The following is a 27,541-nucleotide window of genomic DNA, read 5'->3' on the forward strand; positions in this document are numbered from 1 at the left end:
CCATTGACGGCCCCAAGAGCCCCCTCCGCAGATCTCTTGACTTTCAGAAGCAGAGGAATGCTGAGGAGACAGAAATAAATGACCTCTAATCCAGGTACTGTTATTTCCTAGCTGTGGGACCATAGGCAAGTCACCACACTTCTCTGACCTTGATTTCCCCATTTTAAAATGGTCTTCATAATAAACAGCTGCCTCCTGGGGTTGCTTGGAATACTCAGTGCCATCAGGGCCAGGACAAAGAACCCTTGTGCGGAAGTTCCTACTTCCTCTTGATGCCCAGAATCAGCAAGCATCATTTTTCCTTCTCTTCCTTGTTATTTACACTTCTAGCAGGTTGCTGGCTCAGTGTGTCTTCCCGTGAGTCTCTGGGCTATTTGAGGAGAGTGTAAAACACACACAGCTGCCACCCTCAGCACCATCCCAGTGCCCATCCCAGGGCAGGGAGTCATCTGCTGTTGGCCCTTGGGGTCAGGCAAGCCTAGGCTTGAACCTGACCCGGCTTTGCCACTTATCAGCTATGTAATGTTAGCCAGTCGCTTCATTAACCCGAGAACCTCAATTTCATCAATATAAAATGAGTCTAATTATATCTATTCAGAATGACTACAGGGGAAAAAGAAATAAACATCTGATGTTATCCCTAGCATAGTGTCTAGTCCATGGTAAACTGTCTATTGTTACCAAAGTTCAGCTATTGCGAGTATTACCACTCAATATTTGATGCATGGTGAATATTTTTGGAATATAATAAAATGTCTGGCTACATTGCTTAGTGCTGGCTTGAGTTTCAGTGAAATACCAACAAACTCTTCTTCCCCACATGCCAGCCATCTGGGCAGCATTTAACACACACTGAAGACCCGAGAAAGGAAATTCAAATGCTCTGAGCACCTTCTGTGGGCCAGACACTAAACTAGGCATCTTCCTTATTCTACTGGTGAAGGCCCATGGCTCTGTGAGCTGGCTCTTGTTAGCCCAGTTTTGCAGAAGAGGGAACAGCCTCAAGACCAGAAGTGCCTTTCCCGTGTCACTCAGCTTTCGAGGACTAGAGCCCCGGGATGCAAACATGGCGTGCCTGACTCCAAACCCATGCTCTCTCCACTGCACCACACTGCCTCTGTCCTATGGAGGCAGAGAAGTAGAATGGGTGGTAGCCCCTGACCACCAGGAGAACCTAGAGCAACTGTAGAAATTGCGTAAATCCTGAGAGGGAGGATGTCATAGTTCAAGATGGCTTATGCTCAGGCATAGTGCTGAAATGCTTGGCTGGGTTTACACACACACACACACACACACACACACACACACACACACACACACACACATGGCGATCATGGTCACCTGACCTTCCCATCAGAGGAGCCAGGACATTAGGAGACACAGGCTACAATTCCTGCTTTTGCGCACTTCCCTTCCCTTCCCTGGCCCTCCGTCTTCCCATCTGTTCAATGGAAAAGGTGGCAGCTGGTTTCTCAGGGCCTTACAGCTTGCACAGCCTATGGCTCCCTGCAAGGAGCTGGCACGAATTCCAAGGGAAGTCAGGTGGCAGCTTCTGGTAGTATCCCTTTGAATCCACACAACAAAACTCAGAGGCACCTTTAAGATACACACATCGTACAGGCAAGGTTACTATGATACACACATTTTACAGGCAAGGTTACTGAGGACCACGCAAGCTAAGTAAGGGCTGCTGAGTCCTCGCGTGTGCACCATCCCTTCGACTGCAGACTGAGAAGGCCGGCTCTCCTCATCCCAGGCGGCCTCTGCAGTGCCTCCTGGAATGGGGGAGAGCAGAGAAGGCCCTGCCAGTCCCCAGTCCCCGCCCTCTTCCAAGGGAAGTCAGGTGGCAGCTTCTGGTAGTAGGAGGCACCTGAGCTGGGGAACCATGCAGAGGCTGTTCTAGGAGGAGCAATGGAGAACACTGTTTGCACATCGTCCCCACAGCCTCCTGCAACTCCCTCTGGGGCTCCCTCGTACCCTGCATGGAGCAGGCAGGTGTTCAGTTCAGCAACTGCCTCATGAAGCCTACTATCCTCCGTGCCACCAAATTTTTGACACTTTAGCTCCAGCCCTCAAGGAACATCTGTCCCAAAGTGGGGTATGCACACAGGGAGAAAAGTAAGCATGCACATGCTTACCGACCTTGAAGTTTTTATATGGTACCAATCAGCATGGAGGGCTGAGAGAAGGGAGACCAGGGAACACTTGCCCAAGCAAATCTGTCAGCAGTCCTGAAGAATGTCTATTCAATAACTGTCTGGTGATGATAATAAATAGCCTTTGTATAGCTCATTAATAACAATAATAGCTAACACTTAACAGTGCTTAGCATGTGCCAGGCACTATTCTAAATGTGTTGTGAATATTAACTCAGAATATTAACCCAGAATATTAACCACAGCCTGATGGTGTAGGTACCACTATGCCCCTCACAGTGTGGGCTTTTCATCACCTGTTGGGTTCCACTGGCCGGGTCCCTTTCTCCACCCTTTGTAACTAAAAACTCAGCTTGGGGCTGCGTCCTCACACCACACCTTCCCATCGGTTGCTGGACTCTGCGTGAGGAACGATTCTATAAGCTAGTTGGCTTTGAAAAGCATGGAGCTGCAGCCACTGAACATATGCTTCTGAGGGTATATATTTATCCAGTGCATGTACAGTGTAATTTTAGGCGGTTCGCATATTTTATCTTATTTTTTTATTTCTTATTTTTGTCGCAGAGAGCAATTTAAGAGAAAGAACAAGAAGAAAAAAGAATCTGCTCCTGAAGAGAGACAGATGTTATTTATGTTGAACCCTCAGGTTCCCCAAGTCCATTGTGAATAGAAGTGGGCAGAGAATTCAGCACCAAGTGGATCCCCTGTTCTCCCTGCCACGGACAGCAGAGCACTAACCACCCAGTCCCAGGGCAGAGGGCATCACGTCTTTGTTTTCAGTGCCTCCCCAACAGCCTATCTGACATCCTCTATCTGCTACTTACCAAGCACTAAATATCTACCAGATGCTGGGATAAGTGCACTCCGTCCCTCTGAACTCTCCCAGCGACCACTGTCCAGGTGCTGTTACACACATGGGAGCATTGACACATCATTGCTCAGTGTCCTCAATGAGTGCAGCAGGGGCCGGGGCCGCAGGAGGCCTGCCCGCCCCAGACAGAGCTCTTAATGTTTCCATCAAGGTTACCGGAGTCCTTCAGAGCCGGGTTCTGACCTGATGCCACCCGTCTAGATCTGAGCGACACTGGGCACAACACTTCCCATCACACTCACCATATGAGGGCGGTGATACCATTGGGCTGGGGTGCCCTGTGGATCCAAGATCCAAGGTAGACTTAGCCGCAGCTCAAAAGACATTTGCTCTATTTCTCTTCTGACCCCCACACCCTGCCTGAAAGGTTTACCTCTCATCCAGGATGAACTTGGGATGTAACATCTTAGAATATGCCATAGAAAAAGCCTGTGAGGTTTTGGACCAGCTGGAAAAAAATAAATAATATGCTCATGTGGGCGCCAGCAGTTCAAAGGATGGGAAGCAGTGGCTTAGACCAGCCTCTACACCCGAGGGACTCAGCAGGAGAGAACATCCAGTATCTGCCCCAGAAGGAGGAGTCTATGTGAAATTCATGGTGGCAGGGTCCAAATGTCATTTTTGGGCCAGGTAGGTAGAGTGTGAACTTTCTGACAGCCTGGACACAGTTCATGGCTGTAACTTCGTGGCCTTGCGGAGAGTGTCCCACACACAGTAGGTACTTAAGAATTGCATTCTGAATGCAGCTAAAATTCAAATAAAACTGTGGACCAACTGGTCACCAATTTTTGCTTTGACCTAGCTTAGTGAGATATGCCAAATACTGGAAAACCCACCACCAACAATAAAAAAAAAATAATTGTTCTATGTATACATAGGTGTGGAAACTATAAAGAAAAACATAAAGGAACTTCCGGTAGATGGCAATATAGGTAGATATGCTTCACCTCCTCACGCAACCATAGAAAGAATTACCACCAGATCTCAAAAAACAAACAAAAAAACCCCAGAACTATCAGAAAATCGAGCTACATGGGAGTCTGAAAACCAAAGATTTAAAGAAGTCACATTCATCCAGATGGGTAGGAGGGGCGGAGTCACAGAGATGGGGCAGAGAGACAGGGTGGCCTGGACAAGCAGCAGCATAGAGGGTCCCACATTCATATGCGGTGGATAAAAATCAGGAGGGATGCCCTGGGAGTGAGCGATTCTAGTGCCAGGAGAGACTGTGCAGCCCAGGGTTCCAGCACCAGGAAGAGGAACCCCAATTACCTCTGGTGGTAACAACAAGTGGGTGTTGGAGAAGAGGAAGAAACTGCCAGCTTTTTGCCGGTTAAAGGGCCTGCATGGTCTTAGGACATACAAAAACCCCAGGATAGCAACTGGAAGGGTGCCAATCCATACAGGAAGTGGGTGAAGTGACTAGAAATGGGGCAAGTGCCAGGCAAATTGCCAGAACCCAGGCAGTGGCACTGTCCACTCTCCAAGCCCCCCAGCACAAATAGAGCCACAAAGTGGTGAAGCAGGTGGACCCACCATGGCAATTACCCAAGGTTCTGCCCCACAGAATTTACAGGTATCTTTGCTACATAGGCCATGCTATTAAGGCAGGGAGTAAAAGCATCTCTACCTAATACACAGAAACAAACACAGAAGGGCTGCTAAATTGAGGGGACAAAGAAATATGGCCCAAATGAAAAAACAGAACAAAACCCCAGAAAAAGAACTAAATGAAATGGAGATAGCCAACCTTTCAGATGCAGAGATCAAAACACTGGTGATAAGGATTCTCAGACTACTCATAGAGTATGGCAAAAAAATAAAGGAAGAAATGAAGATTACACAAAATGAAATAAAGACAAATATACAGGGAACCAAGAGTGAGGGGAAGGAGGCTGGGATTCAAATCAATGATTTGAAACAAAAGGAAGACTTAAACATTCAACCAGAACAGAAAGAAGAAACTAGGATGCAAAAAAAAAAAAAAAAAAAAAGCAAAGAACCTGTGGGACAACTTTAAACATACCAACATCCAAATCATAGGGCTGCCAGAAGGAGGAGTGGAAGAGCAAGAAACTGAAAATTTACTTGAAAAAATAATGAAAGAAAATGTCCCTGATTCGGTGAAGGAAACAGATATATAAGTCCAGGAAGCAGAGAGAGTCCCAAACAAGTTGGATCCAATGAGGAGCACACCAAGACACATCATAATTAAAATACCAAAGGTAAAAGATAGAGAAATAATCTTAAAAGCAGCAAGAGAAAAGCAGAAAGTGACCTACAAAGGCATTCCTATAAGACAGTCAGCTGATTTCTCAAAAGAAACTCTACAGGCAAGGAGGAGCTGGCAAAGAGTATTCAAGGTGAGGGAAAGCAAGGACCTACAAGCAAAATTACTCGACCCAGCAAAGCTATCATTGAGAATGGAAGGGCAGATGAAGTGTTTCCCAGACAAGGTAAGGCTAAAGGAGTTCATCATCACCAAGCCCTTATTACATAAAATATTAAAGGGACTTATTTAGGAAAAAGAAGAAGATCAAAACTATGAATATTAAAATGACAACAAATTCACAACTATCAACAACTGAATCTAAAAACAAAAAATAAAAACAAACTAAGTAGAACAGGAACAGAATCATAGGTATGGGGATCCTTTGGAGGGTTATCAGCTGTGAGGAGGGGGGGAGAAAAGGGGAAATGGTGCAGGGATCAAGAAGCATAACAGGCAGGAGAAAAATATGGGGATGCTAAGAACAGTATAGGAAAGGGAGAAGCCAAAGCTTACACATATGACCCATGGACATGAACTAAGTGGGGGTATTGTTGAAGGGAAGGGGGGTACTGGGCAGAAGGGGCAAAGGGGTATAATTGGGACAACTACAACAACATAATCAATAAAACATAATTAAAAAAATAAAAACTAAGGGGCATGATTAGTGTAGAAGACTGGGGTATGGTTACCTCTACAGGGGAAGAAGGGGCTACAGTGAGAAATGGAGGTACAGTGAGTGTACTGGGCAGAGTGCTTCTCAAATGCAGGTAACATTCTAATCATTGAATGAAGTGATGTTTAGATGGGCACCACTTATTTTCTACTGATGAAACTGTATGTAATATTTTACACACTTTCTATATGTATATTTCACAATAATATTGCTAAATATGGATTACGTAGGAAATCTAAAAGCAAATATCAGTATGTTAGTGCTCATTAATGGAGGTGGTAGAGTGTTATAACTGTGTGTGATATTTTTCATTTTTTTCTCTCTGCATTCTAAATATTCTTATAGTACATATTATAATCTTACAATTGAAACAAATATGTTTTTAGTTGAAATGCCATATTATCTAAACAAGGCAATAACAAAATCGTGGAGGTTGGTTACCACACTCCTACTTGAGATTCCACCATATGGAGAACCCTGTCTTTCCCTAATGGTTACTGTTTGTAAAAGAACAACTCCCCAGGGAAAGAGTGGAGGGTGTAAAGTCCCACTGGCTATCCTATAGGCTGACCTTCAGGGTCTTCCCTCTAGGGACCCAAGCACAGATTTGATTTATGAACTATTGAGGAGAAGGAAACAGCCCCAGAGAGAATCAAGTTTACCTGAGGATATGTTTATTGATTTTTTTGAGAGAGAGGAAGGGAAGAGAGACAGAGAGAAAGAAAAAGAGAAACATTGGTACGATAACCATCAGTTCGTTGCCTCATATATGTTCCCTGACCAGGGATCGAACCCATGACCTAGGTATATGCCCTGATCAGGGATTAAACCCACAACCCTTTGGTGTATGAGATGATGCTCCAATCAACTGAGCTATGCAGTCAGAGAGACACAGGGTCCTTTTATTACCTAGGTCTCATATTGTCCCCAGGACAGTGGGCTCCTAAAATCACCTCTCCTTTCAATGATGGTGAGGGACATCCTTAAAGATCAATGAAAGCCAGAAAAGGACCCCATGTGTCCTGGGTCATCAAGCCCCTCCCACCATCCCATAGGAACTGGCCCTGGAAAAGGGGGTTATAGAACTGGATCCACCTGGTGCCCGGCTATTCACACTGGGCTTAGCCAACACCACTTAACATGCAGCGACAATTCCCAATTTATGGACAAGATAACAGAGGCTCAGATACAGTCAGCAATTTGCCCAAAGTCACACAGCTTCCCAGTGACAGGGACTGAATTTGAACCCACTTTATATCGCAGCCACCTCTGTTCTCTCCACTGGATCAGAATTCTATTTATTAGCCAACCTCCCCAGGAACACATGCGGTCTGTCCAGCCATGTAATATGAAAAAGAGACATTTATGGAAGAAGATACAAGATACAAGAAACATTGTACATAAGACAATGATGCCTCAGTTCCCTTCAAAGTAGGCACCTGGGGACCTCCCACAGTTCTCCCGATTGTCATCAGCTGCCCTTTCATATTTTCCTGAGTCTCATCAAAGGTCTGAAATCTCTTCTCTTTCAAAGGTGATTTTAACTTTGGGAAAAACCAGAAGTTGCAGAGTGCCAAATCTGGGCTGCACTGGGGCCAAGTAACCTGCGTAATTCAATGTTTCACCAAAAAACTCTGCATGACATGTGATGCATGGGTGAACATATTGTTGTGACGAAGCTGCCAATCACTGGGAGCCCAGAGATGCGGCCTTCTGAGTCATCCAACTAGTTTCTGCTTAACACAAAATTTGATGCAGATTCGTTGCTCTACTCGCTCAGTCATTGGGAATGTGATGGCCACACAGTACACATGCTCACTCAATGGTGTCTACCACCCTCACTGACTAATAGAGTGAAGTCATCATTGTTCACGCATGTGCATTCCAGTCCACTCTCCTTGACTGCCAGGTTACATCGATATTGCTCGAACTGTTCTCGTTATATTAACAATAACTGGGCATTCTCTGGAGAGACCTCATATATAACTCTATCCAGGTACTATTTTCTTAGTGAAGAGAAACACTACTGAGTGTTTTATGAGACCTTTTCACTGTTCGATACCTCAAGGCTAAAAGTTTCCCAGATCATAGCTGGTGGTGAGAGCCCAGTTATTCTTTTACCTGTGCCCCAAACTAACTGTTTGCCACCCCCAGACAACTTCTATGGTCTCCAAGAACATGTACATGAAGGCTTATTAAAGCAGAGCCCACGAGGAGTTGCAAAACATAAGGAAGAGGGTATATTTTCAAACTGATGATAATGATGACATCATTTCTCATCCATGTATTCCAAGACCCATGGTAAAAAATAATAAAAGAATAGTGAGGAAAGATAAAAGAAGGACGCTATGAAAAAGTGAGTCATTGACTAGAATTTAGGGTACCTGGGCTGAAGCCAAGCTTAGCTCTTACACTTTTAGACCCAATTTGCTCATCTTTGTTTTTTATATAAGGAAAAATGTTTATATGTGGTTAAGATCAAGTCAGGGAGCCAGGTGTCTTTAAAAAAATAAAATAAAACAAAGGGAAATGCTCTTTGAAAAGCATGTATAAAAACATGCATTTCTGATATAGAAAGCTGTCTGCAAAACCCACAACTGTACGCTTTTTATGCTTCCATTTTTAAACTGACATATATAAATTCTTATTTATATTTGCATATGCGGGGGGGGGGTGAGGAGGGGAAGGTGTATAGGAAGATATATATAGACCAGAGTGTGACAAAGTTATCTCCAAAGTGAGTGAGTGGTAGAGAAAGAAGACCTTGGTTTATACATTTCAGCAATGTTTGAATTTATTTTATTTTACATGAGCATGGGTTACTGAACAGCAAAAAAAGGCAAGGAAAAAACACGTCTCGTCATCGGCATTCCAACAGCTACGGATTCTGTCTTCCCAGGCCCTCTAGCACATCCACTAAGAACTCTTCAGTCACTGTTCCTGACCCCCTCTGCGCTGATCCTCTGCATTGGCCTCTCTCTCACACACGTCTCGCATGCTTCCCCAGGCTCTCCTCCTCGAGTACTACTTTTATTTTATCACTCCTCTGTTCAAGGACCCATTTGGCCAAAGTCCTTAGCCTGCCTTTGAACTGCATGCTGAAAGAACACCTGCAGCGCCCTAAAACAAGGGTCATCTGGAAAAGCAGAAGCAATGTTGCTCCTTTAAAAAAAAAAATTCCAACCCACACCTTCTCCCAAATTGTAAAACACAATGCAATTTGAAAACTGTCCTTACAGACTCCTGTTCTAAATAATTAACTCAAAGCACAGAAAGAGCCTTCTGCTTAGAGCAACCTTGTTTATAATAAACTAAAGTTGGAAACAAACACTCAAAATGCCATCGGTGAGACAAAGTAAACAATGGCATCTCTCCCTCCTCGGAATATTAGGCATCCACTCCAAAGGATGTTATGAAGAATTTGCCCTGGTTAAGAATAAGGGTTCTAGCCCTGGTTGCTGTGGCTCAGTGGATTGAGCATCGGCCTGCGAACCAAGTGTCGCCGGTTCGATTCCCAGTCAGGGCACATTACTAGGTTGCACGTCAGGTCCCCAGTTGAGGGCGCGAGTGAGAGGCAACCACACAGTGATGTTTCTCTCCCTCTCTTTCTCCTTTCCCCTTTCTCTAATAAATAAAATAAATAAACAAATAAATTATTAAAAAAAAAAAGAATAAGGGTTCTGGCATAGGGCAGCCTGGCTTACAGTCCCCGCTCTAGAACTTCAGAGCTACGTGAACCTCAGTGAGTTACTTAAGTTCTCTCTGCCTCAGTTTTCCCATCTGTAAGAACAGGGATAATAACAATGAGGCCTGTCTCAGAACATAACGAACACTCAGATGGTTTTAGCTCTCCTCGCCACTGCCAGCAGCATCATGATCCCTGCAGGAAATATCACATAATGACAGCTGCCGTGTTTCCTGCCTACTTAGGGCCAGGTGCTGGCCCATTATGCATGCATTATCTCAGTTAGTCCTAATAGCAGTTTGTCAGGCGTTATTAGCCCTATTTTACTCAACAGGAGCCCGAGACTCAGAGACTGCAAGTGATTTGTCCCAAAGCCACGTGGCTAGTAAATAAATGACAGAGTGAATTTTGGCCCAGGTGTCTCTAATGCCAGACGCTGGGCTCTTAAACACTACACTGGCCTTCTGGAGGTGAAGGAGGTGGTGGAGGACATGCATTCTCTCATGGGGGGTGCCTTTCCAAAGCTGAAAACTGTTTGTTTGAGGCAGGTGCATGAAATAAGATTAAAATGTCAACAATCATGCAGGAGATGATTACAACAGGGTTGGAGTTTTTCCCCCTGTAGATTTGCTTCTCCACCGACTAACAAGTTAAGCCCCAGGCTTCTTTTTTCTGCCCTCAGGCCCTTCCAATATTAGAACCTTTGCCCTTTGAGAATATATACTCACGAGATCATAGATTTCAGGAACTCAAAGGGACTTGGAACCCTCCCAAGGCTGGTTCCAAACTGCATCTCTAGTTCCAGGGTCCAGTCTACAGGAATGGCTGACAGTCTTCCCCCAAGTGATTCATTCCCTGCCCGCAGCCGACAGGTACAGGCAGAGCCAGGACGGCAGCTCCCAGCCCTGTCTCTCGTGGGGCTCCTTTCCTATGCGCCGTTCCCCCAGGAACCAGAGGGTGAAACCTACCCCTGACTTGAACAGACAATAACTTCCACACATTAAAACCAACTTACCAAAAATGCCATCACATGCAGCAAATCTGGGTCCCAAAAAGATGAAATGAGATGAGGGGATAAAGAAGGCTTCAAATGTCACACAGAGAACAAACAACATATGTAATGTCAAAAAAGCTTGCATAGGTTTTATGAGAATGCCGCCCATTATAATCTTGAAAACCCCATCACTCTCCTACCTCCTCTCTCCTGGAAGAGAGGAAGGCTCTGTTAGAAGTCTGAAAAAAAAAAAAAAGCAAATTCAGAGCTCCCAGTAGAGGGAAAACTCCCTTCCTTCCCCTTCCGCCAAAGTTTGAGCCTTGTGTGCAAGCTCTGAGTCAAGGGGCACAGTTCCAATCCCTTCTTTTCTGCCCAGCCCCACCCCCTTTGCCACACTCATTCTCTTTTGTCTTCCTCTGGATTCTTGGATGCAAAGGAGAAAGAAGGAATCCTGGACACTGAAGGAGGGTGGAGAAAAGAAAACGCCCCCTCCCTCTGGGGTCCCCGACACCAGGGACATTGGCTGCATTGTGGTGAACTACGCCCACCCTCTGGAAGTTGCCATCTGATGAGTTAAGAGAATGGGCTTTGGAATTAGATGATGTTGAACGCCTGCTCTGCCTTTCCCTGGCTGGTTGGACTTGGGCAAGTTTCTCACACTTTCTGAATCCATTTCCTCAGGGACCACATGGGAGTGATAATAGTGCCTGTCTCATAAGGTAGCTGTGAGGATTCAAAGTGATGCTGTTTTCAAGCATTTATCCCAGGGCCTGCCACATAATAGCATTAGGAAACTATCGTCTCCATCAGTAATATTATACTGATATTATTGGCAGCATTGATCTGCTTGTCAACAGCATCAGCTCGCTAATGCTATCATAATAATATCAGTACTAGTATTACTGATGAAGGTACACAGAGCGAATTCTCTGACTGAGGACCTGTCTGATCAGAGAGCACGTTTGACAAGGACATCATGTCGGGCATGTCCCACACTTTAAACACTGTTTCCTAGCCCAAGAGTCTCTGAGTTTCCTTAAACATGCTGTGTCTCCCGCCTTTGTATATTTGTAAAACCTTTTTTTTTCTTTCTTTCCTTTTTTTTTTAGAAAAATGTGGCAAGCATCATTCTTCCTATTTTGGACTCTGGCAACAACCTGGTTGTACTGCGAATCCATCATAACTCCTGTTGCTGATCTGCAGGGATGGACTAAGCTTTGAGAGTCTGTTTCTGAGGGGGAAGAACCACTTCCCAGGGGCCAGACCCATGGAGGCTCAGCCCCGCCCCACCTATCCAGGAGGGCAGGATACCAGGCAGACAGGGTGGGGCTTCCCAGGGCAGCAGTGCCTTGGCTACGCTCTGAACTGATCCCTCACTCTGTGCCTCCCCTGGCATGTCTCCCTGCGCCCCAAGTTTTGTTTCCTTAATTGTAGTCCAGTTGAGTCACTGAAGGGGGGGGGGGAAGATGAGGAATGGAGAGAAGCAGCCTCTTGCTCCTTGACTGAACCAGATTCCAGTTTTTCCCTCCTGCTGAGCAGTGCCAAGAGGTACCTGACCTATAATAAATGAAAATTCATATCTTTATTCATCTTGACTTTTTAAAAGGCAGTATTTTTTGTTTCATTTCAACATCTCAGGGCAATCAGAGGTCCTAGGGCTCTTCCTCATATGTTAGAGGCCAGATGGCATTTAGAGTCAAACAGAAAAAGAATAAGAGGGGGAAGAGGCGGTGAGGATGTGGCTGGGTGACTTGTAGCAGGTAGAGCAGAGTGCGGTTGGTCTGGAATTCAGAGGCAGGGCTAGAACTGACCCCAGACTCACCTCTCTCCCCAAAGAAACCATCACTCCCTGCCAGCTGTAACCCCTGCATGTCCCTCCGTCCTAACTTTCTCTGAAGACCCTGGACTGTCTCACATTCCCTCATTTTCCACCAGCCAGTTTCATTTGCCTCATGTGGAAAGTGGAGACAGTCATAAAACCTAGCTCATAGGAAGAGCGTGAGAATTAAATTGGCTAAAATAAGCAATACACTTAGAATCATGCCTGGCACAGTCACTATATGGATGATTGCTCTTCTATTACCAGCTTTTCTCTTTTGTAAAATGGATATAATGATACCCATCTAGAAGGATAGTTACCAGCATTCACTGCCATGAACATAGGGAACTGGCATACAGTAGGTGCTTAATGAGTGCCAGGTCCTTCCTCTCACCACCTCCCTTCTCCCTGTCGCTCACATCAGCCCCGTCAGATGTTCTTGTGCAGAAATACTGGGTGAATGTGTTCAAGGTCGCAACTGCAGCCCTGCTGAAGGGCATCTCATCTTGTGAGCTGGCTTAGAAAACAAGGCGGGGGCTCTTGTCTTTGCCTCTTGTTCCAGTCATAGTCCTGGGCACAAGGGTGCTGCTAAATGACGCCCATGGACTGCGGTGACAGCAAAGCTGGTGCTATAAGGGGATACCCGTGGGAAGGTGTGACTCGGAGGAAGGAGTCTTGGGACCAAATCTTGATTTTATAACTGTGTCCTACATGAACCTGAGTGGTTCCTGCATCCTCCCAGGTCTCTGTTTTTCTGTCTGTTGAACGGGGGAGGTGCTGACCTGGTTAGAAGTTCTCCCGGTTCCTTCCTGCTGTGGCAGCCCTGGTGTGTGAATTCCCGCTATAGGAACATGAGAAAAGAGGGCCACACCATCCTGGCTACTCTTTTTTTTAATTGTTTTTCAATTACAGTTGTCTCATTTTTTTCCCCATTGTTCTCCCTGCCCTGCTTGCCCACCCGTTCCCACAGTCAATCCCCACTTGGTTGTCCATGTCTGTGGGTCCTTTATACTTGTTCCTTGATGAGACCCTTCCCCTTCTTTCCCTTGTTATCCCCGCCCCCCTCAGGTTGGACAAGGGTTTGATAGCAAATATATATAAAGTACTCATACAACGCCACACCAGGAAGACAGACAATTCAATTAAAAAATGGGCAAAGGACTTGAATAGACACTTCACCAAGGAGTACATACAGAGGGTCCATAGACACATGAAAGAATGCTCAACATCACTAGCCACCAGAGAGACGCAAATAAAAACCACAATGAGATACCACCTCACACCAGTCAGAATGGCCATCATCAACAAATCAACAAGCAACAAGTGCTGGCGAGGATGTGGAGAAACGGGAACCCTACTGCACTATTGGTGGGAATGCAGACTGGTGTAGCCACTGTGGAAAACTGTGGTTTTTTCCTCAAAAAACCAAAAATGGAACTGCCTTTTGACCCAGCAATCCCACTGCTGGGATTATACCCAAAGAATCCTGAAACACCAATTCAAAAGAATTTATGCTCCCCTATGTTCATAGCACCACTATTTACAATAGCCAAGTGCTGGAAACAACCTAAGTGCCCATCTGTAGATGAGTGGATCAAAAACTGTGGTACATTTACACAGTGGAATACTGGCTGCTCCTTTTATGGCCAGGAGAAGTACTGTTCCCTCCCCTTGAATCTGAGCTGAACTTAATGGCCGGCTTGACTGACGGAATATAGAAGAAATGATGTTCTGGGACTTCTGTAACTTGGTGCTAAGAAGCCTTGCAGCTTCAGCCTAGGCTCTTGGGACACTCAGTCTTGGGATATTCCCTTTGCAAATCCAGCTTTCTGATGTGAGAAGACCAAGCCCAATGGAGAGGCCACAGACAAGTGCTCCAGCGGACAGCCCCAGTGGAGGTCCAGCCTAGCCAGAATCACCTGTCCGCTCTCCCAGCTCCAGCACCAGACAGGTAAGTGAGGAGGCTCTCTTGGAAGTGAATTCTCTGGCCTCAGGTACCCGACCTGTCCTGGATCGGAGTCAAACCACCCTCTTGAGCCCATAAAACTGTGAGTAAAACAAAATGGTTGTTTTCAGCCACTGAATTTGGGGGCAGTTTGTTATGCAACAACAGATCACTGGGACATAAGGGTGAACGGAAATTGACATTTGTTTCAAAAGGGGCTGAGCAGGATACATTTCAATCACTTAATTGTCTGGGGGTGAGTCCCTCAAAGGACCTCCTCCAGGGTGGGGAAAGCCAGGGCAACACAAAGGCAGCTTGAGTGAAAAGCGTCAGGGGGCAGCAGCAGCTCCGAGAACGTCAACAAAATACGATGAAATACTTAGTTTTCTTGGGTTTGATCCTCTACCTTGATTAAAATTTTGCAATGTTTATACTGCCACCCAGATGAAATGGAAACATAGCTTACTCTTCCAACCACCTCGCTGACATAATTATATTTGTCAGATTTATACCATTCCCAATAGATAACAATTTGTTACTCTTTAGCATATTTGAAGGGGAACACAAATCCCTCCCCGCCCCTTCTGATGTTCATTCATGGTTACTTCCCCATCCCTGGTCAGGAGGTGAGAGTGTCTTCCTGGGAATAACTGAAAACCAAAAAGACAGGCAAATTCTTTATACAGTATCTCCTGGATCACCCTCCTTTCTATAGTATAATTTGCCCCGCATTCTCTTTCTTTTGCTGCTGTAACAAAGTACCACAAACTGCTGGTTTAAAACAATACATATGTATCATCTTACAGTTGTGTAGGTCCTGGGCTGAAATCTAGGTGTAGGCAGGGCTGCATTCCTTTTCTGGAGGTTGCACAGGGACTTCTATTTCCTGGCCTTTAACTTCTAGAGCAGCGGTTCTCAACCTGTGGGTCGCGACCCCTTTCGGGGTCGAACCTCCCTTTCACAGGGGTCGCCTAAGGCCATCGGAAAACACATAAATAATTACATATTGGTTTTGTGGTTAATCACTATGCTTTAATTATGTTCAATTTGTAACACTGAAAATACATCCTGCATATCAGATAATTACATTACAATTCATAACAGTAGCAAAATTACAGTTATGAAGTAGCAATGAAAATAATTTTATGGTTGGGGGTCCCCACAACATGAGGAACTGTATTCAAGGGTCGCGGCATTAGGAAGGTTGAGAACCACTGCTCTAGAGGCCTGCCTAGCTTGTACCCCTTTCCTCCACCTCCCAAGCTAGCAATGTGGCATCACTCTAAACTCCTCTGCTGCCTCCCTCTTCCACACTTAGGGACTCTGATTACAGTGGGCTCACCCTGATCATTAATATGTGGACTGAATTCCCCCTTTGACGTATTCACAGGTTCCAGGCACTAGGATGTGGACATCTTTGTGGCAGCCATTATTCTGTCCATCACATATCCTGTGACCCTCCCCAATTTGGGCACCTGCAGCACCAGAGGACCACATTATCCCAGGGGAGGATTACCACAGCAGAACCAGAAAACCAAAGAAATCTTATTATTATTTTTGGGGGGGGGGTGGTTCAGAAGTTGAGGTATAATTAGAAGGTAAAATAACAACAACAACAAAAACAACAGACAAAAGAATCTGTGATCTGTTAAAAAAGTGGCCTCCACCCCACCTACAAGGGTCATGTGAGCTGGCGGAAGAGAGGGCTGTTGGAAGTCAAACAAGATGACCTTGTAAATGCTGGTGAATATGCTTAAAAGACACCCTGGGCTCTATTCCCACCAGGAGGATGGGGGCTACAGAAAATCAGGTGGGTGTGAGGGACCTGAAGGCGAAGGGGGTCTGTGTCTCTGGCCAGGTAGCATGTGGTGGATGGCAAGCGTGACCATGGACGCCTCCCTGGCATAAAAGCAGCCACCTGCACATGGTTTCGTGGCCTCTCTAGGTCAAGAGGGCTTCCCCAAGCTCTCCTCAGCTCCTCGTGGCCTCAGGGTGGTCAAGAAGAGCTGCTGGACATTCCTCACGCTCCCAATAGTGTGGAAGAGCTACCTGAGGAGTAGAGTAGCTGGACTCAAGTGACCCGTGGTAGGGACGTAGAGAACATGGCAGCAGGTGCTGAAATGGACGACACACCTGTCAATCACATGGGGACAAAGGAGTCCTGGAGTACACCAGAGAGAAGCGAGCGGTGGACAAGGGCCAGAGGAGACAGCAGGCGCTGGAGCTGGTCAGGGCTGGTCCATCCCAAACCGCGCCCTTACTGCCATGCCTTCAGCACACAGCAGCCCCCGGACGTAGGTGTTCAGGAAGAAATAGAAGGTGGAAAACCTAAATTGACTTGAATGGAGTTTCCACTACCCATGACTGGAGCAGAACAGAAATGCAATTCAGTTACAGGAACATTTAAACCATTAAATACGCTGTGTTCCTGAACTTCTGTGGCCCCAAATTCCATATCCAGTACATAAAAACATCCAGTAATCGTGGCCCTGTCATCTCACACACGAATGGCACTTTGTAAACCCAAATCATTTACAGTGACATACTTTGATTTTTCTGAAAACCTGTGGGTTCCAGAGCTATTGCTTCCATTGTAAAAGATTAATAAACTGAGACTAATGAGGATTTTAAAGCTCTCCAGTGACCACGTCAGGGCTTAAGCCCAATGCACCCAGACCAGCCTTCTTTCTAATGTCCTTTGCTGCCATCTCTTCTCAGCTCCATAGGAGAGAAATCCAAAGTGACTCTGGCACTTAAGAGTCATACTGAAGACACGTTCTTGGGCCCCCATCCTGCTGCCCGGTGGTGAAACCTTGAAAAATCCACTTGCTTGCCACATTGGTGAGGGAACCTACTGCCCCAGTTTGTTGTGAAGATGAATTGGTTATTGGCTGTAGACATGCCTTGAGAACCCTAAGAGTGTTCTAAAAATATAAGGTATTATTATTTTTGCCATATGGAGTTTATTAAAAGAGGGGCTGCAAGAACAAGTTTCTATTTGCAGGCACGATGAGGAGCTTACAGAGAAATGAGAGAGGTACGTATCTGTCTCTTCTGAAGTCATGGAGACAGAGCTTGCCTTACATCCACGGAGCCCTGAAGTTGCAGCATTCACATTAGCTCCTTAATCAAGAGAGGAAGATCTCTGACAATCTCATCAGACTGCTGAATTTCTTCTTAACCTCCAGGGACCGAAAGTTCTTTTTTTCTCTCTTTCTCTTCATTTTTCCAGTTTATATTAATGAGAGGGAAAAAGAGACTATTCTTCCCTACACACACACACACACACACACACACACACACACACACCGAGTTCTGAGGTTTGTTCTTCTGGGATGTTTATCCTCCAGAAAGAGCTTAATTAGTTCAGGAAGAGAACTGATGGAGAAAGGGAAAAGAGCAGACAACTTAATCCTTTCAGAAAGATCAGCTGCGTGGTCTGGAGACAACACCAGTGATCTGGGACGTCCTTTTGACTTGTCTGTCCAGCGCTAAGACTTGGGCAGAGCCTCCTCCGCTCGCCCGGTCCTCACAATGTGTACCATGAAGGGCTGGTCACAATACTGTGCAGTAGACAGCCCCATTTTCTGTCCCTAGCACCCTCCTTTTCCCTGAGAGTCTATAACTTCCCCCAACTCACTACCATGTCTTTTGGGGGCAGCTGCCAGTTGGCCCAAGCCCCAGAAATGCCTGGCTCTGGGATGAGCCCTGTCCTTTCCCCTGACCAGGGGGGGCTGGTACGGGGATGGGCCTGAAAGCCAAGTTGGCCCACTGAGGTGGAACCCTGTGACTTTAGGAGGAACTAGGAAAGAGATGTTCCTGTCCTGCAGGGCTCACTGAGTGGCGAAGGTGGGATTGGCCAGAGAAGGACAGGGTGCTGGGGACAGCCAGGCTGAGAGAAGGAGAGGGCTCCCATGGCACCGTTTGAGCCTTTCAGTCCCGTTGTGCCTGGACTTCCATTTGAGCCAACCTGTTTCCCCTTCTTTGCCTAAACTAGTTAGAATTGAGTTTCTGTCACTTACAGTCCTAAGAATTCTAATCAGTCAAATCTCCAATCGCCCATCCGCCTCTGATGGTATGTTGATCTTCCAGTCTAAAATACAGTTTCAGGGCACTGCCTCATGCTCTAGAAGCTTCTTTGTCTTGGTCTCATGGCCGTTGTCTATTTCCCAGCTGCTGTGTTGGCATCTTAAGAACCCACTTACCCATCCCTCCTTTCCTGCCCTTCTCTCTTTCTTCATTTACTGAGAGGGGGACTTATTGGGATGCTGAGTTGAATCAACAGGTTCTGTGGATTCTCCTTCAGCTTCTCAGGTGAAATGAACTTGAAACAAGCTAGGCTGTGCTGTAAATCATTACAGGTGACGTAACAGATGTCAGTACAGAGAACACGGATGATCATTGGAAGAGCCTGGCCATTTCTCCAGGTGGGGGATGGGAAAGGCCTCATAAAGGACATGAATCTCAGAGAGCTTCACTTGTCTGTTACATGGGCTGGGGGAGCAATTTACTTTAGGCAAAAAACAAACAAACAAAAACAAACAAAAAACAGCCTGACTAAAGGCTCCAAGGCACTGAACAGGCAAGTATGTTCAGAGAACAACCTCCAAGTAGCTCTCCATGGCTCCAGTGTAAAGTGAAGTCAAGAGGACCAAATCCAGAAGGGCACTGGATGCCTTCAGCCTGCAGGGCAATGTTTCCCAAGTCTGCTTCCAAGACCCCCCCTGGCTCCCCCACACATACACACACTCATTAAACTGTTACGAAGCCAGGTTCCTGGGACCTAAGCACCTCTATAGAATCAAAACTTCTGGGGTAGAATCCTGACACCTGCATTTTAAGTAGGCACCTTAGGTCATTCCTATGGGGAAAAAAATCACCCAGTTTGGCATCTCTTCCACAGGCAACACGTCTTCCTGTGTCCTTCTCCCACGTGAGATATTAAAGCTCCACGCAAACTGGTTTGCCATCCTCTCTTCATGCTTTAGCCACCCCTAAGCCTTTCCTAAACTACCTGACTCATCTTTTGAAACCAGTTCCAGCACCAGCCTTCTACAAACCTCAGCTCTCAACCAGAACTCTCTCTCCCGGATACTGCATTGACATCCCCCCCCACCCCCCGCACCCGTGTTAACAGAGATAAGACACACCACGCCCTCCTCATTCCCAAATGAGCTGTAAGCTCCCCGAAGCCAGAGCTCCCCTATTGCATACTGGGGAGTAGAGTTCTAATAACTTATTTCATTCTTTCAACAATTTTATAAGGCAGGTTTAATGGTCCCACTTTACAGATGAGGAAACTGAAGGCCACAGGGGTAGGAGTGGGGAACAGTGTGATCCTCCGGGATCAGCACCCCTCACAGGGAGGCCCCCCCACCGACCCCCGCAGGCAGCCTGGCTCCTTGGGCTGCTAGTGCCTGCTTATGAGCCAACAGCACTTACCACACATCCCGAGGAGTCCACCTGGCGGTCAGACACGCACTTGAAGTTTCGCGTGCAGCCCCCATTGTTCCGAGAGCAGTCACGAACTGGCCCGAAGGACGACAGCAGATCATTGATAGTTTCAAAGTACGTGGACAGCATCGCTTCTTCCCTTGGAGAGAAAGGGGATGGTTAAACCCCAGAGACATCGGGATCGCTAGATTTTCAAAAAACATTGACATGGGCATTCATTACATCTGATATCATCATTAATTATATTTATAATCAAGAAATCAAGTGCATTCATTACATTTCGTATCATTTATTACATCTATAATTAAGAAAATACATTTAAACAGAAAATGAGAAGAAAAGAAAAACAAAAAAAAAAATCAATAGGTTTATTACCGTATGACATGATGTGTATCTAGCTGTGATAAATAAGATCATACTGGAAACATTATACCCTTTATTTCTTTTTTATTTTAATCCTCGCACAAGGATATCTTCACTGATTTTAGAGAGAGAGGAAGGGAGAGAGAGAGGGAGAGAGCAAAACACCGAGTAAGGGAAGCATCCATCAGTTGCCTCCTGTATGTGTCCTGACCAGAGATCAAATTCGCAACCTACATATGTGCCCTGACCGGGGATCCAACCAGCAACATTTTGGTGTGTAGGATGATGCTCCAACAACCTGAGCCACCTGGCTAGGACACTATCCTTTATTTCATTAATCTTCATAATTTTGGAAGGTAGGCATCCAAATTCCACTTGACCAATAAAGGAACTGTGGCTCAGAAAGGCGAAGAAGTAAGGCCTCCCAGCTTGTAATGTGGCAGAAAGGACATTTGTGCCAAGCTTCATCTGAATTTCTCTGGAGCTCCTCACTTGCATTATTTATGTTTCTACAGATTTCAGACCTCCCCATAGTAACTCTTCAAAATGGCCATATTCCTACTATTCTGACATTGTGGCTATAAACGGAAACTATGAGAGGTATGGGACTTACCCCAAATTACACAGCCCATTCAGAGCCAAGATGCAAACCCAGGACTGTCTGACTCTAGCACCTTAAATGTTGCATACAAATGACACCACAAGACTGGGTGGAAAGGTCATGGGATTCTAGGCAAATGCACGTTTCCTCCCCATTGAGGTTCCCAAGATAGAAATCTGGACTGGACCCCATGATTCATGGATTTTCATGAATTCTATTAGATAAGAGATACAGATGGATGTTACTGGAGTCTGTTTTCCTGAGAAAGGCCTATAAAACGGACACTCTAGCACTGGAATACCCAAGAGCCTACTGTTGCCAGAGATATTTGAGGGGCACCTGGGCAGTGAGAAGAGGCACTGTACTCCGCCATGACACGTGTCTCATGGGATCCAGAACTGTGGAAGAAGGGAGATACCTGTGTCTGTACATGTCGCAAGAAGAGGTCACTGAGCACTACTGGCAATGTCTCTGGGCCAGCCTCCCTTCTTTCTCCCATCCTTTGCCCCCTCGGGCCTGGAGCTCCAGGTTCTGGTCTCCTAGCTTATTTCTTGTCTCCAGTCTTCTATCCGATTTTTCACACTGACTGCCAGTGAGCTTGTTTAATTCCAGCTCGAATTAGAGTCCCCACTGATCAATGGCTCGCTGTTACTCATAGAAGAAAATCTAAATTAGTTTCCTTGGCTCTCAAGGTCCTCTATAATCTGGTCCTGCCTTCCTGTCCAGCGACAGTTGCCCTAGGCTCATATTCTCTATCTGCTAGCCACAGGCCTCTTCTCATTCCCTACATACTCAGTCTTGGGCCAGGCTCCCTGTAAACAGACTCTGAAACAGAGAGTTGCAGAGACGGGGGCTATCAAAAGCACACTTGGGATACACTTGGAGGAAGGAAGCGAGGCAGGATTGGGCAAGGGAGAGGTTGTCCTGAAAAATGGTTGATGCTGCATAGGTCATATGCCTCAGCTGGTCCTGAGGGAAGCTCTGGATCAGCTGGGATGACTCTTTAGAGATGTCCCTAATGGAGACAAGGGATCCAAGCCCCCACATCACCATGTCAGCCAGTCATTGGCCAAGGGCTGCCATATGGAAGAGGGTATCCCTGGGTGAGGCAGTTCCCTGTGGCTGAAGGCAGTACCAGTAAGGGAAATAGCTGTGGGCCTTCAGCCATGACCTGGAGATGGGTGGGTCACCTCTAAAGAGAGGAGCTGAATATGGTGTGAACCTTCACCTCTGAATCCTTAAATTATGCTCTTCTGTCTAGAATACTCATCTATAACTCTCCTCCCCAACAAATTCCTAAGAACCCTTCAAAACTGTTCAAATTCACTCACTCATTCATTCATTCATTCACTTATTCACATACTTCACTGCTTTCTGAGTGCTTGTTGTGTGCCAGGCCTATTCTAGATGCTGGAGGTGCAGCTGTGGCCCTGGGCAAAGTTTATCTTCCCAGAGCTTACTACATACATATGACCTCCTTGGTGAAACCTTTGCTACCGCCACAACCAAAATTAATTCCTTTACCCTTTGAGAACATCATTTATTCTACCATCTTATTGATCTTAGTCATCAGCTCCATGGTTTCCTAGAGAGACTGTAAGCTTTTGGAGTGAAGGGTGCAAGATTTACTCAGCTCTCTTTAGCCCCCAGCATGAGGCCTGGTAAGAACTTGTACTAAGTGTTTCCCAAATGCAACAAAGAAGACATCAGAAAGCATGGATGCAGGTTCCACCAACCAGTTGTTGTACCGAGTCTCTGCCACAGGACACTCCCTGTCCACCCCACCTCTGGGTTTCTATTCCAAATCCTCCAAGCTCAGGGCTGAAGTATAGGGACAAAGGAGAAGGTGCTGGGAGAGTCGCCAGATTATCCCTCACTTCCTAGCTTTGTATAAAGTGAGGTCAGGGTGACAGGTGGCTGGGGGGAAAGAATGGACAATTCCTGAACCGAAGCCCTTGGGGGGCTTGTCACCCTTGAATCATGGAAAGAGTTGCAGATCCTGAGACCACATTGAGGCTATTCAAATATTAATATCCTTTGAGGAAGAAGAAGTAGGAAGTGTGAGGAGGAGATAAAAACAGAGAAAATGTGAGAACAAGACAGAAACATGTGTAGAAACTGCAGAAAGAAAGAAGAGAAACTAAGATGCAGAAACTCAGTCATCCAGAAGAGGATGGATGGATGGATAGATGGATGGATGGATGGACGGATGGATGAATGGACAGATGGATAGATAGGCAGATAAGAAAGAAAGAAGAAAGAAAGAAAGAAAGAAAGAAAGAAAGAAAGAAAGAAAGAAAGAAAGAAAGAAAGAAAGAAAGAAAGAAAGAAAGAAAGAAAGAAAGAAAGAAAGAAAGAAAGAAAGAAAGAAAGAAAGAAAGAAAGAAAGAAAGAAAGAAAGAAAGAAAGAAAGAAAGAAAGAAAGAAAGAAAGAAAGAAAGAAAGAAAGAAAGAAAGAAAGAAAGAAGAAAGAAAGAAAGAAAGAAAGAAAGAAAGAAAGAAAGAAAGAAAGAAAGAAAGAAAGAAAGAAAGAAAGAAGAAAGAAAGAAAGAAGAAAGAAAGAAAGAAAGAAAGAGAAAGACATAGATATGGATGAACAGAAAAACAGAGATTGAAGTGTATCATGTAGAGAGAGATTAAAAGAGAGGAAGGTGGAGGCAGAGAAAGTGGGTGACAAGACAGACAAAAATAAAAGCTAGGTTAGGAGAAAGACAGAGAGGGAGAAACTGAAGAAACACAGATTCAAAAAGGAGAAAAGATGGAGGTAAACAGAATAAATGTGTGCCTGTGTGGAGGAGACGGAGAGAGGGACAGGAGAAGGGGCGGGGGAAGGAGACAGAAAGAGAATGAAAGTGAAGATAAAAACTCAGCGTGAGTGGAAAGAACACAGAGACACGGAGAGAAGAGACAGAGACCTCCAGAGAGAAACAAGGAAAAAACAAATGACACCTTCCAGTGGAACCTGGAAACAGCTCAGCCTGTACAAACAGGGAGGCTGTTCGCTTTTAAAGGATTGATTCTGCATAAACATCAGTTACATGAGGGGGATATTATTTCAAACACTAAGACCTGACACAGGGGCTGTTACTGTCTAGAGAAGTGATTGTGTCAGGCTGGGAAAATGAAGAATCTGGGCACAAGTGAAAGAAGGAGCTCAGGGCAGAGGCTGGCGTTTTCTTGACGCAGGACTCAATTCCTCATGCTGGCTGCTGAGTGCAAGATTGGGGGTCTGTTGGAGCTTAGAGCTGTTTCACCCAATCACGGGGGGCAAAGGGATCAGGGCAATGGTGCTGGGGTAACAGGGAGAGCAGGATGAGACTCCTCGCTTTGCCAGAAATCACATTATCACCAACATCACCCGCATCATCTGTAATTTCTGGAGCACCTGCTTTGCACAGAGAACTGTGGTAGGTTCGGTCCTGTGTTGTCCCCTTTGATTGTCTCCACAGCACTACAGGGAATACATTTCTACTCCCACTGTGCCACTGAAGGAACTGGGTCTTGGGGAGATATGTCACTTGTCCCGGTCTACACAGGTATGCAGCAGGGAGGCCAGGCGTGCACGCAAGCCTGCTTGGCATCAGGTCCCCAACTTTCTGCGGGCCAGGGTTATGTTTGTCCAGCTCGCTCTGGGCCTTTGGGCAAGTCAGAGCTCTTACAACAGGAAAGCTGGTACAAGTCTGTGTCCTGCCCCCTGTGTCTTAGAGAAGGAAGACTGGAAGGGCAGAATCTGTGCCACCTTGGCGTATCTCCCAGCACTGCCCCCTGGCCTGTGTGCCAGTCACAGTGGCCTCAATCTGTGTTGGTACAAAAAGCAGGGGGGAGCATAGTGTATTCATTTCCTAGAGCTACCATAATGAGGACCACAAACTGGAAGACTTAGAACAACAGAACCTTATTCTCTCACAGCTCTGCAGGTTGGAAGTCCAAATCACAGTGTCAGTGGGCGCTGCTTCCTTTGTAGGCTCTGGGGACAGTCCCTCCCTGCCTTTTCACAGCTCCCTGTGGCTCCCGGAGACCCCTGGCATTCTCTGGCTTGTAGCTGCATCACGCTAGTTTCCGCCTCCACCGTAACATGGCCTTCTCGCTTGGGTCTTCTCCCCTTCTTTCAACGACACCATCCATAGCATTAGCCCCCACCCTAATCCAATATAACCTCATTTTAGTTACATCTGCAAAGATCTTATTGCAAAATAAGGTCACATTCTCAGGTCCTGGGTGGACATGAATTTGCAGGGAACACTTCAATCCACTGCTCACAGCTCAGAGGAAAGTCCTCAAGCTCACACAGTAAGATGGAGTCAGGACTGAAACACCTGGCCCTTGGTTCTTATTCCAATGTTTCTAACGTGACACCCGCCCTTCTAACTCTAGATTCTGATGTCACAGTGTGGTATTTACAAGGTTACAAGGCCTGTAAAGTCTTAGAAAAAGGGACCACGAGGCAGCAACTTCTTCATTTGAGAGAAGAAAAGACATACATTAATTAAGTACCTAATGCACCCCAGGAGGAACAGAGGTCAGCAAGCTTTTCTCTAGAGGATTCTAAAGTAAATATGTCAGTCTCTGTCCCAATTACTCAATTCTACTTTTATAGTGCATAAGCAGCCATAGAAAATATGCAATGACAATATGCAAAATGCAGTGAATGAGTATGGTTATGCTTCAGTAAAACGGTATTTACAAAAAGACACTGCAGGCCAGATTGCTATTTCCTCTTTTACTTGGGAAAACCTGCAGGTTAGTGTTGGAGTTAGGACTTGAACCCAGGTATATTCTTTCTTCTACACAAAGTTTCTTCTGAACCTCACTTTCCTCACCTGTAAAGTGGGAACATCTTTTTAGCTCCCAAGCATGTAGAAGTATTTCGAGACTGCCATGACATGGTGCATAGAAACATGTCTCCCAAACTCTAAAACCCAGTGCAAACCTCCTCATCATTCACTAGTTGCACAAACATCTGAGCACCTACTGCGTGCCAGGTCCTGAGCTCATTAAGATGATGGCTCTCCTTTGACCTCTCTCTGTCTCTAGTTCTGCATCTAGTAAGTCTAGACTCTGTCCAAGATTATTCCCAAGAAGCTCTGACATCCTAATTCTTTTTTTCTGATAATATTGCTTTCCGAACGGAGTCAGCCAGACATCACCAGGCTGGGCCAGGCTGCCACCCCCTCCCTACCTACTTGTTCCAGTGTAAAAGCATCACCTGGCTTCCATTCGGCGGAGTCGGCTGAGTCAGCCGAGCCCCACGCGGGGCAAGCATGAGGCGGGGCGGCTGGGAACAGATGCTGACATGGCCTGCTGTTAATAAACCCAGAAAAGGTCCGTGCCACTCCGAGAGGTGTGAATGGATGACACAAGGCCCGAACAGTGACAAGGCCCCGTGGGGCGCAGTTTAATCATTCTTCACTAACAACTGGCAACTATGTCTCCTGAGTTCCCAGGGAGGGAAGAAACTAGGACAGAACTTGATAAAAATCAAGCTCCCCCCCCCCACCCTCCCCACCTTGGGTTTCAGGGTGCCTTCAGAGTTCTCTCCCACCCCCTGCCCACACACAGCATGAACATCAGTGCAGAAGAGTGGAACTGAGGCAGGTGTGTCTCCCAGATATACTCATTGTAGGACCCTGGGCGAGTCCCTTTGACGCTGAGCCTCTTTTTTCACACCCCAGAAATGGGAATATCAATACCTAGCTGGCAGAGTTTGCATGAGAAATAAATTAGATGTCATACATAAAATATCCCCCACATAAAGTGTCCAGTAACCAGTAGTCAGTAAGGCCATTTGAATGTCCCTCCAAGTTGCAAGAACTGTGCATGACTGGAGAACGTAAGGCGCTCCATGCAGGTGACTGAAGGTGCACCTGGGCCCCATATTGTCCACTGACTCATTTAAAGTTTGTCATCGATGCCTAGTTTGTTCTGGGCCTTAGCTGGGTCCCGGGACACAGGGACGGATGTCACACAGTATGTTAGGGAGGCAGTAAAAAAACTAACGGACAAAAAAGATCAACCTAGCAATATAACTGAGGCCATAGGACCATAAAGAAGGGACCCAACCCAACCTTGGAAGTGGCGGAGCAGAGAGGTGTTTTGGAGTAGGCAATACTGAGACATAACGGGTGGGCAGGAACTGACCATGGGCCACATGAAGGAGGTTGGTACGGGATAAGGGCGTTCCAGGGAGAAGGGCAGAACATAAGGGCCCTCTAGAAGACAGTATAAGAGTGTATGCCCTGATTGGGGGAACTTGAAGCCATGTCAAGAGGCGGGACTGTTGAGGAGGAGGTGGGGCATGGCAAGAACGGGGCAGCCAGGCTAGACAAGGTTGTGTGTCCCAGGCCTTGACAATTTCGGGCTTCAACCTGTGAACTACAGGTGGCCACCAAAAAGTTCTAAAAGCAGATGCAGCTTTTATTTAGGCTAATAGCATAGATTAGTATTGTGTAAAAATCATGGGAACAACAAGTTAATTCTTATTGAGCATTCGTAATATGCTACGAAATGCTTTGAGCATTCCATGTCAACTCTCCTGTTATTCACAAAAATGCAAGGATGTAAATAATAGGATCATCCTCGTTTTATAGAAGAAAGGGAGACACTATTTTAAGGAGTAAAGCTGTTTGGAAATGAGCTGAAGATGCTGAAGGTACAGCGTTAGGAGAGTGGCTGGCACAGGGCAACTGCTTTATAAAGATTAGGTAGTGA

General features: G+C 46.0%; 1 protein-coding gene across 3 annotated transcripts in view; it reads right to left on the reverse strand.

Annotated features, from left to right (window-relative positions):
* Window positions 1-27,541, reverse strand: part of ASTN2 (astrotactin 2) — an 839,367-nt gene that overhangs the window by 324,294 nt on the left and 487,532 nt on the right. For all 3 annotated transcript variants that reach the window (XM_090274637.1, XM_090274635.1, XM_090274634.1), the window contains one exon: window positions 19,858-20,008. In XM_090274637.1, coding sequence (XP_090130763.1) covers window positions 19,858-20,008 — 151 coding nt within the window. The remainder of the gene's footprint in view (window positions 1-19,857; window positions 20,009-27,541) is intronic.

This window comes from Furipterus horrens, unplaced genomic scaffold, assembly GCF_987537825.1.
Source record: "Furipterus horrens unplaced genomic scaffold, mFurHor1.1.pri manual_scaffold_4, whole genome shotgun sequence".
Taxonomy (NCBI): domain Eukaryota; kingdom Metazoa; phylum Chordata; class Mammalia; order Chiroptera; family Furipteridae; genus Furipterus; species Furipterus horrens.